The sequence below is a fragment of the Esox lucius genome, chromosome 13 (genome assembly GCF_011004845.1).
Source record: "Esox lucius isolate fEsoLuc1 chromosome 13, fEsoLuc1.pri, whole genome shotgun sequence".
NCBI classification, from domain to species: Eukaryota; Metazoa; Chordata; class Actinopteri; order Esociformes; family Esocidae; genus Esox; species Esox lucius.
In genome coordinates, this window is record NC_047581.1 from 22,095,076 (window position 1) to 22,110,822 (window position 15,747).

Here is a 15,747-nt window from a genome sequence, read left to right on the forward strand (position 1 = left end):
AGAAAGCCATAGGTTCCACTAGTCCAATGGGTTTTGAGATAGCAAATAGAGAGGAAGCAAAAGGTATAGAACTGACAAATGTCCAGTGATTAGGATAATCCAGGGTTAATAAAGATAATTTTACATAAAGCGCACTTTCACTAGTAACCCTACATCCCAACCTGGGCCTAATTAACCCTACATCCCAACCTGGGCTTTATTTACCCTACATCCCAACCTGGGCCTTTTAACCCTACATCCCAACCTGGGCTTTATTTACCCTACATCCCAACCTGGGCCTTTTTAACCCTACATCCCAACCTGGCCTTATTTACCCTACATCCCAACCTGGGCTTTATTTACCCTACATCCCAACCTGGGCCTTTGTAACTCTACATTCCAACCTGGGCCTTTGTAACCCTACATCCCAACCTGGGCCTTATTTACCCTACATCCCAACCTGGGCCTTATTTACCCTACATCCCAACCTGGGTCTTTTTAACCCTACATCCCAACCTGGGGCTTTGTAAACCTACATCCCAACCTGGGCCTTATTTACCCTACATTCCAATCTGGGCCTTTGTAACCCTACATCCCAACCTGGGGCTTTGTAAACCTACATCCCAATTAAGGGTGTTGCTATATACTGGTATTCATGATAACTGTGATATAAAAAAATAAGAAATATGGATACCATATTAATAATAAACATATGACAATACTGTATTCCCTATGTGAAAATTACATTGTATTCTTCGCAAAACTCCTCTTGGTTTTTCTATAGCTTAATAATGTCACCTATGGACAAACAATGCATGTGCTTAAACTATGAGTCTGGACCTATACACTTGCATTTCAACAACGTGCTGTTTTCGTAGCCTATTCACTAGGTGAGAATTAGTTTTTCCAAAAACTATTTTCTGTGCTAGGCCTTTTGTTCATCAGTTCATCTGGCTGCCTTTTCACTATCCATTAAGCGTAATTGTTCTTTTTGTACACTTTCATTTTTTAAATTTGTTTAAAGTTACAGACTCTTTCTCCACATATTTTGAGTGTAATTAATTTGCCAAAACGAGACAAAACACACAATAAACATAGCTGAAGATGAATTTGACAGATTTTCTAGATATCGCGATAATATCGTTATCGTGAATTATTTTGGCCACAATAATCATGTAATGAAAATCTGATATCATGACAACCCTAATCCCAACCTTTCCTTCTTCCACTCTGGACGTTTGGTCATCCGGCCCCTATGGAAAACGATCCTTGAATAATGTGTAATAGCGATACAATACACCAGTAGCTCCTTAGTGTTATTAACATGATCTGGTGTGTACCGGACTCATGACCCATGACTGAAAATTATTTTTTTACGTGTCCTGCTGACTATTAGAGCTTAGATCTACTCTGACGATAGGGGTATGGATTGGCCTTGTAACAAAACGAAAGAGATGACCATCAACATTATTAAAATGCACTTTATTTAAAAGGCTTGGTGTATGTCTTGTTCAGAAAAAGGTTATGGTAGCCCCAAACATAAATTATGAACATCAAGTTCAACATATCCAAAACTACACAAATTATAGAAATATTAGAAATATACATAAATAAGAACTAAAAGAAATATGTTAAAATTAAATTAAATTACAAAAAACTACAACCTTTACTTATGAGATAATATACATAAAAAGAAATATGAAAGAACACACAAGCATTGTACTTGATGGAGACATAAACACTCACTCAAACATACATTGTGTTCTGAGATGGAGACCAAGGGCTTTGCAGTCAACACCTCCCCACTTGTTTTTTAACATAAAACCACCAGTAAAATACAGTACATGTTGAATGCTGGGCTCAACCCAACAGCTATAAAATGGGGACACATAATGGTGGCACTGTTCATAATCCGGCTATATTCAAATCTGACAGCCTTTGTTCAAGACCTCCAAACATCCTGAAAAATGGGATTTCCCCCCATATTGCTCAACCCCATACTGTTGAGAATCTGAAGGGCTGAGGGAGGGGGTTGAGTATTCAGAATAGAATGTAGCTGCTTTCTAAGATTCACTCTGATCCAGCAGATTGTCTAATAATGCAGTTAGTGTTAAAGTGGTTCAGGATTAGATACAGTCACATACATTATCACACCGATGTCACGTCGCAATGTTCAGTCAGCAAGCCACCATCGTCAGACACATTATAAAATAGGAGTTCAAATAAAACATCTCCATTGGAGTGGCTTAATACATTCCAACAAAACATTATGTGCAAAGTAAACGTCTAAATGTCTCAATTCTGAGCTGAGCGTGGAGTGGTAGAACCAGAGCCATATATCTAAACGCATGTCTCCGTGCAGAGTGGTAAACAGCTGAGAGGGACTGAGACTCACGGCAGGATGAGCTACAGTCAACTAACTCTTAAGGCATATTGTTCTTCTGTTTGGACCTTGCAGCATCCGCCCTCTCAGCCCAAGACAATACACACACTGTGCCGGAACAACAGAGGTCTCTTTGTGCCTTCAGTGGTCATCCGTTCCTAGGTTAAGGCATTTCTTTGAGGTTGATGGACAGGAGCCTGATGTGTTCCCTCAGGCATCCTCTCCCCGTGTGGCTGGTTGTTTACTGGCCACTTCGCTTCTTGCCGCTGATCCAGTCAGTGTATTGTGTGATCCGTGTGTAGACCCCGGGCGTGTCTTTCTTCCCACAGCCGTCTCCCCAGCTGATCACGCCCATCAGAGTCATCCTCCCGTCCTTGGGACAGACAAGGGGACCGCCAGAGTCCCCCTGCAGAGAAGAGGAGGAAAGAATCACGTTTCAGCCGTCAGCTTAGACCTCAGTTTTTCTATGTAAAACACTCTCTTAATATGTAAAACAATCACTGGTGTTCCAGAGAGTGTTTTACATTTCAGAGCTTCACACTGGAGGCCAAATCACACTCCATTCCCCACTTTCCATACTATGGAGCACTGACTTTGACCAGAGCCCAGTAGGGAATATGGTTCCATTTGGGACGTAAACAGGGTGTTTGGTTCCTAATCGTCAACCGGCTCACCTTGCAGGCATCGTCCAGGCCCCGGGTGTCCCCAGCACACAGCATGTTGGCGGTGACCTCTCGGCCATTCAGGACCCCAGAGACACATCGGTCCTGAGGCCATAACCTCACGTGACCCCTCTTCACACGCTCAGAGTACATCGCATCGACTACGGACACAAGGCAGGGGAGGGCGTTAAACACCGAACCTTCCTGATTATCAGGCCATGCTAACACCTACAGCCTATACGGCCTTGTTAGCATACTGAATCACGGAAAAAGCAATATAATGTATTAAATGTACGCAGGGACCTTTAGGGAGTTCAGCAATGTTCTCCAAGCTTTACAAAATCTGAGGGTGATTAATGCTACTGCCCTCTGCCAAGAAATAAACCACCTAGACAGAACATATACTGTGTCTTCATATAAAGTATCTTCTTCTGCCCTATTGAACATACAGAAAACCTTACACATGCATATAGTTATAGCTTTACAGTGTTCTAGCTTGTGGTTTCATGCGTACATTCAATGTTTATACATTCTGTCTGTATTCGTTGTAGTGTCTTTCAGTATACATTTAAAGTGTGTATTCTGTGTACTGTTTATTCTGAATGCTTCTCTTTAGTAGGTCAAATATCTTCTAAATGCTAATGTATTTGGCGTATAAAGGCTACGCAGATTTTGATAAAAACCTAGCTACATGAGCAGTGGTTCAAAAAGACAGGAGTGAAAAATTTGAATGAAGAATGATGTCTGACTTACACTCCTTCTCTTTGCCATAGCCAGAGATCTCACACTCGGTCCAGTCGGGTAGGACTAGACCTGGTTCAGGAAGACAAACGGGCAGGACCTCCGGGGAGTACACTGCACAGAGGCCAATATCACTCTTCAACTTCAGCAAGACTAAGGTAGGACGGGAAAAAGAAGAGGCAGGATGACAGGGTAGGGAAGAGGAGTTCACAATGAGTCAGTGTGTACGAGTCTGGATATAATGGCATCCACATATTCACATGCTACATATTCACGCCATCCTTTGAGTGCTTAGCATTGGGTTGGCTCACCAATGTCATTGTCAAAGTTTTCTTCGTTGTATTTCTCGTGGATCCAGTACTTCTCCACCTCAAAGATCTGCTCACTGCTGGAGGAGTTCTTACGGAATGTCCGGCCCAGAACTACCTGGAGCCGATCTGGATGAAACCTGACAGACAAAGCAGATCATTGAGTCCCTGTATATATGTGTCTCTGCATATGTGCGTGCGTGTGTGTGTGTGCTTGACATACTCTTCTTGGAAGCAGTGGGCAGCAGAGAGGACCCAGCAGGAGTCTATCAGGACCCCTCCGCACAAAAAGAAGTGTGCTTTGTTTCTGGGCCGGTACACATTGATGGCTGCCTGCCATGGCTGCTCCGTGATGTCAGTCTGTCGAGTTCCCCCCAGGATACGGAAGGAGGGGCGACTCCGGTTATTGTCAGCCCGCTGTCCGCAGGTACCTTTGGGGCAAGGGTTTAAAGACTGTCAGTAGGTCGTGTTCTGTTTTGTAGATTTAAAAAAAAAACTAAACATTCAGCGGAAGGAAAGGCAAAGATGCGGGAGAGACAGGCTGGGGAGAGAGAGGAAATGAAGGGTGGGGGAGGAACAGACGTGATGATGAGTTATTCTGGGGCGGCGCTACCTTTGTTGCTGTCCTGGTCGCTGGAAGGGCCTGGTCTTCTAGGAGTGACGGAGATCTGTGTCCTCGCTGTAGAACAACACACAGCTCAGTGTCACAGAACATGTCAACTGTTTATGCAGTGTGGCTAATGTTTATGCATTCCATTTCACAGACACATACATGCATCTCAACAGACTTGAACCCTGAGAGAGCTTTAAGACATTGTCTTGTTAGTCATCACCTGCTTTACAGTAAGCTAGTAAAAGAGCGGATGTCCGTTCTTGGCATCAAACAGAGCAGCTGTGAGAGGAGGATGTCACACGCCTGGCGCTGATACAAGGATACTCACAGCATTTGGTGATGTCACAGAGTTCCCAGGTCAGTTTCATGTTCCGGTAGACATGGCACCAGGGGCCGAGGTCACCGTCCGGGTTCCTGGAAGAGACAGGAGTGTTTAAGGATGTGTCTGTGTGTGTGTGTGTGTGTGTGTGTGTGGTGTGAGAATGTGCATAAAGGTAAATGTGTCAAAGAGAGATATTGCGTGTGTGTGTTTATGATCCTACCTGCAGAAATTGTGACTGCCCAGCCCCAGATCCCTGGCATCAGACCTCCATGCATTGTAGAACTTGCGGGTGATGAGTGGTGAGTCCCAGGGGAGACAGTTGGAGCCCCCCTTCGTGACGGCTGTCGTTCCCCTGTAGGTCTGCCCTGAGCCCTGCATGCATTCCGCTTGCCTCTGTTCTAGAATACACAGGGGGCCAGGCACCGCTTAACTCACATAGCATTAATGTTGTGGACCACACAGGAAGTAAAACACCCTGGGTCATAATCCATTTCTTAGATACTAGTCATAGTTTGGAAAGGATCCATTTTTGCTAAAGCATGGCGTACTGTCATTATCTGGTGTTATTACCTGCAGGGCATCTGGGTAGAGTGCAGAATTCCCAGGCTATCTGGGTCCTCTTGTACACATAACACCAGGGTTTGGTGTCATTGTCTGGATTCCTAAGAGACAGGGAGAATAGGGGAGGAGTACATGATTAATGTACTGCATGTGAGATTTGTGCGATTTGTGTGTGTTTGTGCGCATGTGCATGTATGTACCTGCAGAAGTTGTGGTTTCCCAGCCCCAGGCTGTTAGCCTCAGGCCTCCTGGCAGTGAACTTCTTCCCTCTGAGGACTGTTGAGTTCCAGTTAATGCACTCAGAGCCGGTGTGACTGATACTCCACGTACCACGGTAGCCTTTACCCTGGCCCACCACGCACCTCTCACTGGTGTCTGTTGACAGGGACGGACATTAGTCAGCCCAGTCCAGGCAAACCGACACATATATAGTGTCCCAAAGGGTGCATTTCCATTATAGTGCACTAGTCTAAGAAGAGTACGTAAGGTTCAGGTCCTAAGAGGAGCACTATGTAGGGAATAGGGGGGCCATTTGGGACATACACGGGTGTCTATGAGGAAACGGTCCTATCACAAATGCTGATCTGACAGTCTGCCTTTGTACGTGTCTAGCTGTGGTCCTGGTAGCATGAATAAGGAAGGACTCACTCATACATCTGTCTGTGTTTTGTCTCACGGGTCGTACAGTCAAATACAACAACACACTTGTGATTATTCATTACACTCGTTTAGAGAACATACAGAGAGTTTGGCCGCTGCGGTTTTAACCAATGGCCCGGGTTGAGTGATGACGCTGATAATCATCACATGATGTGACTCTGGCCTCTCTCATTCGCCTCTGAACTCAGTCAATAGACTGTGAACATGTGTTTTGAATTTCCATACTGAATGTAAAGAGGGTGGGGTGCATTCAACGGCCTCCCAAAGGAATTAAACACATTTATTTGAACTAACCATAGGTTTCCATGGAGTGTGGTTCCTGGGGTGTAAACCGTGTTTTCCTGTCTGGCCCACAGACCAAACCTCCATATCTTTTATGAGTAACTGTACCATTGTGTAAATGTCTATTGGACAATGCTAACCAAACAGTACTTGCCAATCATACTCAGAGAAAAAGGGCATTGCAACATGAGCCCAGGGACACGGCCTGTCCCATTAGAAAACATGCAGATATTACATTCAGCTGAACCCATTGGCCATTCAACTCCGGCCAAAACAATTGTGGTTTCAATCATCTCCTTTCATTAAGCGCTCCAGGACCAGAGATAAGAAGCCCTGGCTAAGACTGTGACTCTGAAGATCCAGGGAGGAGATGAATTGAGTGAGAAGCATATAGCGCTAGAACAGAGACTAGATGTGTCGTCATACCCCCTTGTCCGTGTGGTTCAATATTATGTGGGTCCAGAGGAGACAGAGGAGATTTTGTGACAATGTACTGTGTTCTCTGGTCTGAGTTCTACTTACTGATCTCACACTGGGCTCCGGTGAAACCTGGTGGACACTGGCACAGGTAGTCCGAGGAGTAGACCGCCTCCTTACAGGTTCCCCCATTGTAGCACCTTGACTGATAGCATGCTACAGTGAGAGGGAGGGGGCATTATGAAGGACCTGTTTAGTTTCCACGGCACTCATTCTTTTGCTACCTCACCAAGAAGCCCAACTATTATGATAAATCTCCAAGCTTCTTTTACGTCACACATACTCATAACTTTCCTGTCAGATCGGCCTACAATTTCTGTTGTTGGCGTATGAGCTCACACGAACAGAGAATGTGGTAGTCATTTGTCTGTCACCAGAGGTGTGGCCATGCCTCATAATGTTGGTCGGCGGGGGTGAAGAAATGTGCGTATTGGAGGGCTATGGCTAAGAGCTTTTAAACATGATGAACGTCAAAACATGTGAGTTTTCCAACAACTCTATCCTTGACCAGTTCTTTATAACAGCCACCCCTCTCTGTCACACGTGTGGAGGTTAGTGAGTGTGTGTCCATATCGTTATGTATGTACTGGTGTGCTTCCAACTCACTTATGACCGGCACACTGTGACAGCGCTCTTGTCCTTGCGATGTACAGCGACAGGACTCCATGCCACGCCCCCTCCATCTCACCCATGTCTCCCCAACACCCCGCACCGCAGCCGACTGGGCATCCACACACCTCGCTACAGACACACACATACACAGAGTCATGGGGGTCATTTACAACAAGACGGGAGTAACACGTCAATAGAAGCGGTCAGTCGGAGACAGACAAACTGATGAGCTTAGAGGGAGGGTGCGGTCCGGGCTCACCTTTATAGTAGCGAGTTCCTCTCTTGGCGCGACGAAGCGCAACCTGCCAACAGATTGGTAGAAGAAGTGAGATTAATATGAAGTGAACTCAGATCTATCCAAGGTCAGTTTAGCATTTTGTGAGATTACACATTCTTTTTAAATATCAAAATCATGCCTCGGGAACCTTTTGGCTGAACTGACTTGCACCAAAGTATAACAACCAGTAGCTTTTATTACAGTGGTTTGGTACCTACTTTGTCCGCTAGGCAGCAGCAGAGAGCTAACAGGAGGAGCAACAGTCCCAATACTCTTGCCATGGTGGTCACTGAATGTTTTCTGCTGCAAAATAAAGAAATATATAAGTACCACTGAGCTTTAGGAAAGGAATTACTTTGGTTGATTCAGGAGTCAAGTCACTTGGTTCAGAACAGATCCATGAGAACAATAGGACAATGTCACCATTGTATTTCTCTGATACATACAGGACAAAAGTCCTTGGGAATTGCCATTCCTGTGAGGCATACAAGGAAGTATACGGCTCCGATAAAAATTAAGAGACCACTGCACCTTTTTCTTTCCAAAAAAGTCGAAAAGTAAGGTTTTGAGTGAGGAACAGAAGGGTTAAAAAGAAATCTGGAGCTGTAGTAATGCCTTTGTATGAGTGTATGTTAGTACCGTTACACCCCTACTCCTAGTTCAGAGAAAACTGCTGTGTTTATAACATCATGGTCCCTCTGGAATAAACAGGATGAAAAACCCCTTCACTTTTCCTTTTCACAATTATTTTAAAGCATATCAAACAAACAAACTAATGACGACTGAACACGCAAGCCTCTCAGGAGCTGACATTAGTGTGTGTGTGTGTGTGAGCTCACATAGTGCTCAAGCACTTTCTTGTACCTTCCAGTCCAGGGCAGCATGCTAAAGAGCATTGCCAGGGACTTTACAATACCATGTAAATACTTTGGTGCAGATACAATACATACTGCAGCTTTACAGTTTTACTCCAGTTTCCAATAAGGCTGTTTGCACTACTACACAGTCTTGAATGCAGAACTAGTTTTTGTAACAAAAACACTGTTAAGAAATATTAAGATACATTTTAATTGTTGTATGTTGTAATAGAGGTCTTATCCAAAACTTTAAACTAAGAAAGAAAGACGACCACATATCACTGCCATTGCAATAAAATACTTCTCAGTGTAAAAATTGCACAGCCCACTGTTTCTCTGTCAGCTGTGACTAATGTCTGCACAGCTGCAGAGAGAAGGCAAAGTTAGAAAAACATTTGAAAAATTGAAAGAGTGAAACAAGACTTAGGGAGAGCTCCAGCATTTTGGTCATTGTGCATAATGAAGACAGAGACATGAACCTGAGCTTCACACACGCATACAGAGACACTGCAGCCAGTTGGTGAATGTCTGACTCATCCCCTTTGGTTGCCTGGATTAATAGTGCTCGTGTTTTGATAGAAATTAGGTCAAACGGCTACGCTGGCAACCACAGAAACACACACAAACCCTTCAGGAATTTGAAAGTAATTAATTCACCAGATACAGGGAGATGTTCCCAGGACAGAAACTCCCAGATTCCTCACTAAGATAACTCTACAGGACTGTGTTTAGATAACATACACGGAGACACACAGAAAAGAATACACACCCTTTTCAAGCCACTTATTTCTCCGCTGGAGTAAAATCCCCAATGTATTCAGGCAGTTTCTGCCCCTGGCTGAACCTCTCTGATCGGCCTGTGTTTGTTGTTCTCTCTCTGTTCTGCGGTGTTGTCCTCCCTCCAGCCTGTCAGGCCAGGCCATATGTTTCCTGCTAACATTGAGCCTGTGCGCCCCATGTCACATTCTTGTTTTATCTGTCACACACACACACACACAGTCCCCACGCCCACACATGTCTTCCGTCATTAGCATGTGTCTATCACACATGCACATACTCAAACACACAAACATGCAAATGAACAAACACACATGTTTAACTACATTGAACATGAAAAAAACTGACAATATGAAAACTCTATTTCTTACCTAACCTCAATCCTAACCCCCAAACCTCAATCCTAACCTTATACCTAAACCTCGCCATAACAGCTAAACCTAAAACAAATTTAACCTTTACTGTTTTTGAGGACCAGCCAAATGCACTCACAGGTAAAATATGTATACGCCCACACAAATACATACATTATATAAAAACACACAGCGACAAACATACATCCTCCACAGAAATGTTTGGGCAACCATCAAAGACCAAGGCTGCCTCTAAAACCACTGAATTCTCAACTGCTGTCTGACAATCTCAATCTCCTAAAGCAGTATGTCTGTGTAGGACTGGGTAGTGGCCTGGTATCACTGCTACTAAACTTTCTCTAACAAGAACCAAGATCCACCACAGTAAACCTCAAACACGGACAAATACAGTTGCACCTCCACATCTGTATTATAACTGTACAGTCTCTGATCACACCCTGAAGTCTCCCATCACACCCTGAAGTCTCCCATCACACCCTGAAGTCTCCAATCACACCCTGAAGTCTCCCATCACACCCTGAAGTCTCCCATCACACCCTGAAGTCTCCCATCACACCCTGAAGTCTCCCATCACACCCTGAAGTCTCCAATCACACCCTGAAGTCTCCTATCACACCCTGAAGTCTCCAATCACACCCTGAATTCTCCTATCACACCCTGAAGTCTCAAATCACTCAAGTCTCTGTACTTCTTCATTTAGGAAGGAGGATGCTTCACACAGAGATTAAGGAGATCACATTTTAGTGTTGAAGTTAAGGAGGGCTGTTGGTGTTAAATTATTCATAGACTATGAGTCAACAGAATCAGATCAAAACAAACACTAGGCTCATAATTATACTAGGATAATAATTAACACACACACTCCTAATCAAACTCACCCACAACAACCACGTAGGGAGTTTGGATATGACGGTCACTCCCTAGCTTTGCTTCTTGAACCCTTTCAATGTTGAGTCATGCGGCAGGCTTGGTCAATGAGGCGGATTATGAGGATGATGACGATAACAGAACTGGCTGGCAGCGGTGCTGAGCACAGCTCCTTCTCCCCTGTGGCTGCCAGAGAGGCTGGTCCAGCTAGCTGACCCAAAAACCCAGGATGGAGACGTGCTGACCAGTTACTACAGGAACACTTCTGCAGGTATCGCCTCATTAGTGGTCAGTCCACCGCTCAGGGACAGGCAGTAGGAGATAGTAAGGGCTAGGTGTTTGTGTTAGGCGTTAGGGCTAGGTGTTTGTGTTAGGCGTTAGGGCTAGGTGTTTGTGTTAGGCGTTAGGGCTAGGTGTTTGTGTTAGGCGTTAGGGCTAGGTGTTTGTGTTAGGCGTTAGGGCTAGGTGTTTGTGTTAGGCGTTAGGGCTAGGTGTTTGTGTTAGGCGTTAGGGCTAGGTGTTTGTGTTAGGCGTTAGGGCTAGGTGTTTGTGTTAGGCGTTAGGGCTAGGTGTTTGTGTTAGGCGTTAGGGCTAGGTGTTTGTGTTAGGCGTTAGGGCTAGGTGTTTGTGTTAGGGGTTAGAGCTAGGTGATGGGGGTTGAACTCGACATTATAGTATACTGCAGTCCAATCAAAAAACCGCAATCAAACAGGATGAAAGGATGTTTGGAAATTCTGATCTCCAGATGTTGGAAGAAAAACGACACTGACTACACAAAACAAATTGTGCAGTCATGCAGTGGTACTGATGCTGCTGTGATAAACTGTGATTAGCAAGCAAGTTCCATCATCTTTTTTATTTGAAATGAAGTGAACAGTAGACAGAAGGAACTATGTGTGTGTGTGTGTGTGTGTGTGTGTGTGTGTGTGCGTACATGCAATGGTAGCATGTACAGATAAAACAATGCCTGTTCGTTAATGCAAGAAACCAGGCATACAGTGAGCTGACTAGCATCAGGTTCAACTAGTGTGAATCAACATGACAAGAAGCTCTGGTTTGGTTGTAATTATCTTAATTTTCCCATCTCAGGTTTGTTCCAATACTCTGAAATAGCATTCTTTTCCATGGGTTAATGTAAGGAAGGTTAGTAAGGAACATGGTTTCGTTTGAAAACACTTAATTGTATTTTAGTCCTACATTGTATTTTAGTTAGGTCCGGAAATATTTGGACACTGACACCGGTTTTGTTATTTTGGCTGTACATTCCGAGGGGCATGTACTGAATCTGAAAATGTGTCCGGAGTTGTCAGCTCAAACAGATGGACGATGTGTTGGAGTGAGTGAGGTTCGTAAAAAAAAAGAATGGACGTCTCATGCCCATCGGAGTGAGTGACGCGCGTAAAAAAGACGGGCGACACGTCGCCAAGGCGGACGGGCAGATTTCAACTGGAAAGGGCACTAGATAGCAAAGGGGCATGTGCCCTGCCCTGGTTGAGCCTTACCTGTGCACGTGCCTCGTATTCCTAACAATTATAAATGTGCACAGGGGCATTACCAAGAATCCTGGGCCCCCTGAAACGATATATGACTGGGCCCCCTGAAACGATATATGACTGGGCCCCCTCACCTATGAATGATATTATTAGGATCTCTGGGCCACACCAAGCCAAGGGCCCCGTGAATCATATCCACCAGTCCCTAAGTTAGAAACGACCCTGGATGTGGTATCCCTAGCGGTTATAGATGTGGTATCCCTAACAGTTAAAGATGTGGTATTTTTAACAGTTAAAGATGCGGATATGTTGGATAACAATAGGGTCAGAGCTTCAGAAACGTAAGCATTCACCACATTATGTGTGCTTGTTCTGGGATGTATTGTTCAGGCTTTTGTGGAAAGAAATTGTTGATATTTGAAAAATGATGTGTTAGCAGAGCCTTTAGACAAGTGTTTATCAACGAACAGAATAGTCGGTAGGTAATCTTTTTGTTAATTTAATCCCCACAAATAAGTCCAGAAAAGTTATTTTCCATGGGGGCAGATTTTAGTTCATGGTCTAGTTTTAATTTACAGTTGGTTGTCAATTAACTTGAATTCAGTGTAAAATCAACAACACCATTCACTGATGAATTTTAGTTACAGTTTGGGTAGGAAACATTAAGTTGTTTGATTAATATTTGCTAATAAAGTTAGGTTACCAAACTGTTGCATAGTCATTACTCATGATTGTTAGGTTGAAATTATGTAAACGAAACGTGAATTGATCCTGTTTTTCCCTATTACAAGTCTAGACACATGCATATTATCTCTTTTTCACATTCTGTTACAATATTTCAGATAATTTTTATAAGTTATGTTTATGTTTGGAAACTGATATAATGGAATGATGAAAAAGAGACATTTTGAGGAGAAAAGAGGAGAAAGCTCACCCTGAAGTCAACCGCAGTAAGTTGTTAAGGAGTAGTTGACTAATCATCCTTCCACAGAATATGGAGAGAACGGAGTGGAGACGGAATACAGAGGAGAAACAGAGACAACAGAGAGGAGAAAGAGACAATAGAAATTCCTATAAGCTCACTCTTTAAAGGATAAAGGAATGTTTGAGAGTGCTGACATTATGTTCCAAAGACAAATCACACTTCCCAGATTATGCTCAGAAACCTTGATGTGTTCTTGAAATACTAAAATCAGATTAATTATGATGATACATGATAATTGAATAACGTACTTATTTTGGAAGAGACCCCATTTTATGCAACACATAAAGCACTCTCAGTCTAAGACATGTAACTCTAAATGCAGATCTCTAAAACCAGTTAGACAGGTCTACAAAACTCACTGGCAAAGATTGCACTAAATGGACTCATCTGTAATAAAGATCTGGGATCAACTTGTTTGGACCATATGCTGCCCCTTAACAGCTGGTTCCTGGCAGGCAGTCACTATTGCATGGAGGCCAGCTCAGGGTAATCTCTTTTGTCTGAGAACACTAGGGTACTATTGTAGTGCCATGATACATTTCAAAGGAATTTCTGAGGTAGGTGTTTAAAAGACTAATTTTCAATGCAGGGCCTGTCAGGTACAGGGTGGAACCAACACACACACACTCGTTTAACCCCAGGGCATCCACCAGATTCCAAGAAAGAATTCTCAATGTAATCTCTGTCCTGTTATCTGAAAGTGCACCGATTCACAGTGCACAGGGGGGGTTGGAGAGATTAAGATGCCACACTGCTGAGACACCCACAATATGGTGAAAATAATGCAATAGACATGAAGTACATGAAAGCTACAAAATAACCTACACTATTTCCAACAGAATGCATCCCCATGTGACGGGGGCATACACCAACTACAGATAAACTATGGTCCAGCGGTCAGCGCCACATATGGTGACTCGAGCTCCTCGGAAACAGCTAGACTACTGGGATTTTCACAAAGGGCCAATTGTCTGCAGGTTTTTGTTCTTACCTTGTACTTGATTGATGAATTAGGTCACTACTTAGTTAGGATCTCCCCTCACCCCTAAAAAAAAAACGCATACAATAGCCCCTGTGTGAAATCAGGTTGGGACACCTGCGCAATACAGTCTAGAGTTTGCAGAGAATGATGTGAAAAACAAAAAAAGCATCCAGAGACCACCTGTTTTGTGAGCAAAAACACCTTGTTAATGAGAGAGGTCAGATGAGAATGACCAGACTCATTCAAGCTGACTGAAAGGCCACAAATACTCAAATAATATTTACAACTATTGTGTGCAAAAAGGCACCTCTGCACAAAGCATTGGGCTTTAAAGGGATAGAACCTTAAAATGATAGAATCTTAAAGAGATAGAACCTTAAAAGGATGGAGGGAAAAGTGGGTCCTACCAGATATATTAGATAGGTATACCTAAAGGGTGGCTGAAGAGTAGATCAAAATATGTAGAAATGACAATGACCCCTACTTCTTCTGGCCGGCAAAACTATTTTGACAGACCAACTAGAAAGAGAAAAAATAAAAAATGTGCAGAAACTCCTAAAGTGACCCTCAAGCCAGAACTTTATCAAATCCCTACAACACTTTATGTTAAAATCTAGATGGGATAATGTCTTCAAATTGGTATATAAATGAATGTAAACACTAAAGTATCAAATAATGTATGTTGCCTAAACGATAATAGGTCATACTATTTCATATGAACCCGTGTAACACACCCAGAACCACATGTGAAACGGATATAAAGAGCTAATTATAATAATCTACAACATGTAATTTAGCTAAAAAAAATAATATATATATATCCATAAAGGCAAAGCATGGAAAAGCTTGACATTTTACATTCAATTTGAGTTCTGCTTGAGTTCCATTTGAAATCAAATTTGCCAACGCATGCTTCAAAGAAAGCATTCAGCATATTTGTGCAGCGAAATGCAATCACTTCTAGCATAGCCTGTAAATTCCGTCCGAAATCTGGAAAGCAGGGAAGCGATTGTATTAACGTCAGTATCCTTACCTTCAATTTCAAATGTGTCTGTTACTCAAAATGTCACTGGTAACTGTCCTTGACCTCGTCCGTCCAGAGTAGATTTACGATAAGGTGTGATCCCCTGCTTTTAAAGGCGCGTTGACTCGTTTCTGTTGAAAAAGGAGGGTTGCTTCGAAACAGAGGCGGGCTTGTCGGATGATGTAGTTGGCGAGGATGATGATGGATTTGGCGCGGGTTCTGGATTGCACCATAACCCGTATCTAGCAAAAGTAACGGATGTATTAAAGTAAGATTATGAGGTCAGTGTCAATGAGGCAATTAATATCCGAATCGGAAACGATTGCTCCTGGCTCTTGAATCATCGCGTGTTCAAAAACCTTAAGATATTTCAATTGCTGCATTATTTGGGCCAAGATCTGTCTGTTTGTCATTCTGTCTGTCTGACATTGTTCTTTTTGTACTTACGGAACATTTCTGCGATTTTTTATTTCAGCTCATTAAACATGGGTCCAACGCTTTACATGCTGTG

At 43.3% G+C, this 15,747-nt stretch overlaps 1 protein-coding gene across 7 annotated transcripts; it reads right to left on the bottom strand.

The window, feature by feature from the left end:
• Positions 1-1,442: 1,442 nt before the first annotated feature.
• Positions 1,443-15,420, bottom strand: plat (plasminogen activator, tissue). Of its 7 annotated transcripts, XM_010876491.4 has the most exons (17): positions 15,246-15,420; positions 14,222-14,275; positions 13,180-13,227; positions 8,096-8,180; positions 7,860-7,902; positions 7,595-7,729; positions 7,034-7,144; positions 5,770-5,944; positions 5,579-5,670; positions 5,229-5,406; positions 5,015-5,100; positions 4,687-4,752; positions 4,297-4,504; positions 4,077-4,213; positions 3,778-3,918; positions 3,037-3,185; positions 1,443-2,768 (listed from the first exon to the last, which is right to left on the bottom strand). In XM_010876491.4, exons 3-17 carry the CDS (start codon positions 13,224-13,226, stop codon positions 2,604-2,606), a joined length of 1,818 nt encoding a protein of 605 aa, XP_010874793.2. In that variant the 5' UTR covers position 13,227; positions 14,222-14,275; positions 15,246-15,420; the 3' UTR covers positions 1,443-2,603. The 7 variants fall into 7 exon arrangements, with proteins under 7 accessions (XP_010874793.2, XP_034152619.1, XP_010874794.2 ...); XM_034296728.1 differs by lacking the exon at positions 14,222-14,275; XM_010876492.4 differs by lacking the exon at positions 13,180-13,227 and having other exon boundaries at positions 15,246-15,417.
• Between the last annotated feature and the right edge of the window lie 327 nt (positions 15,421-15,747).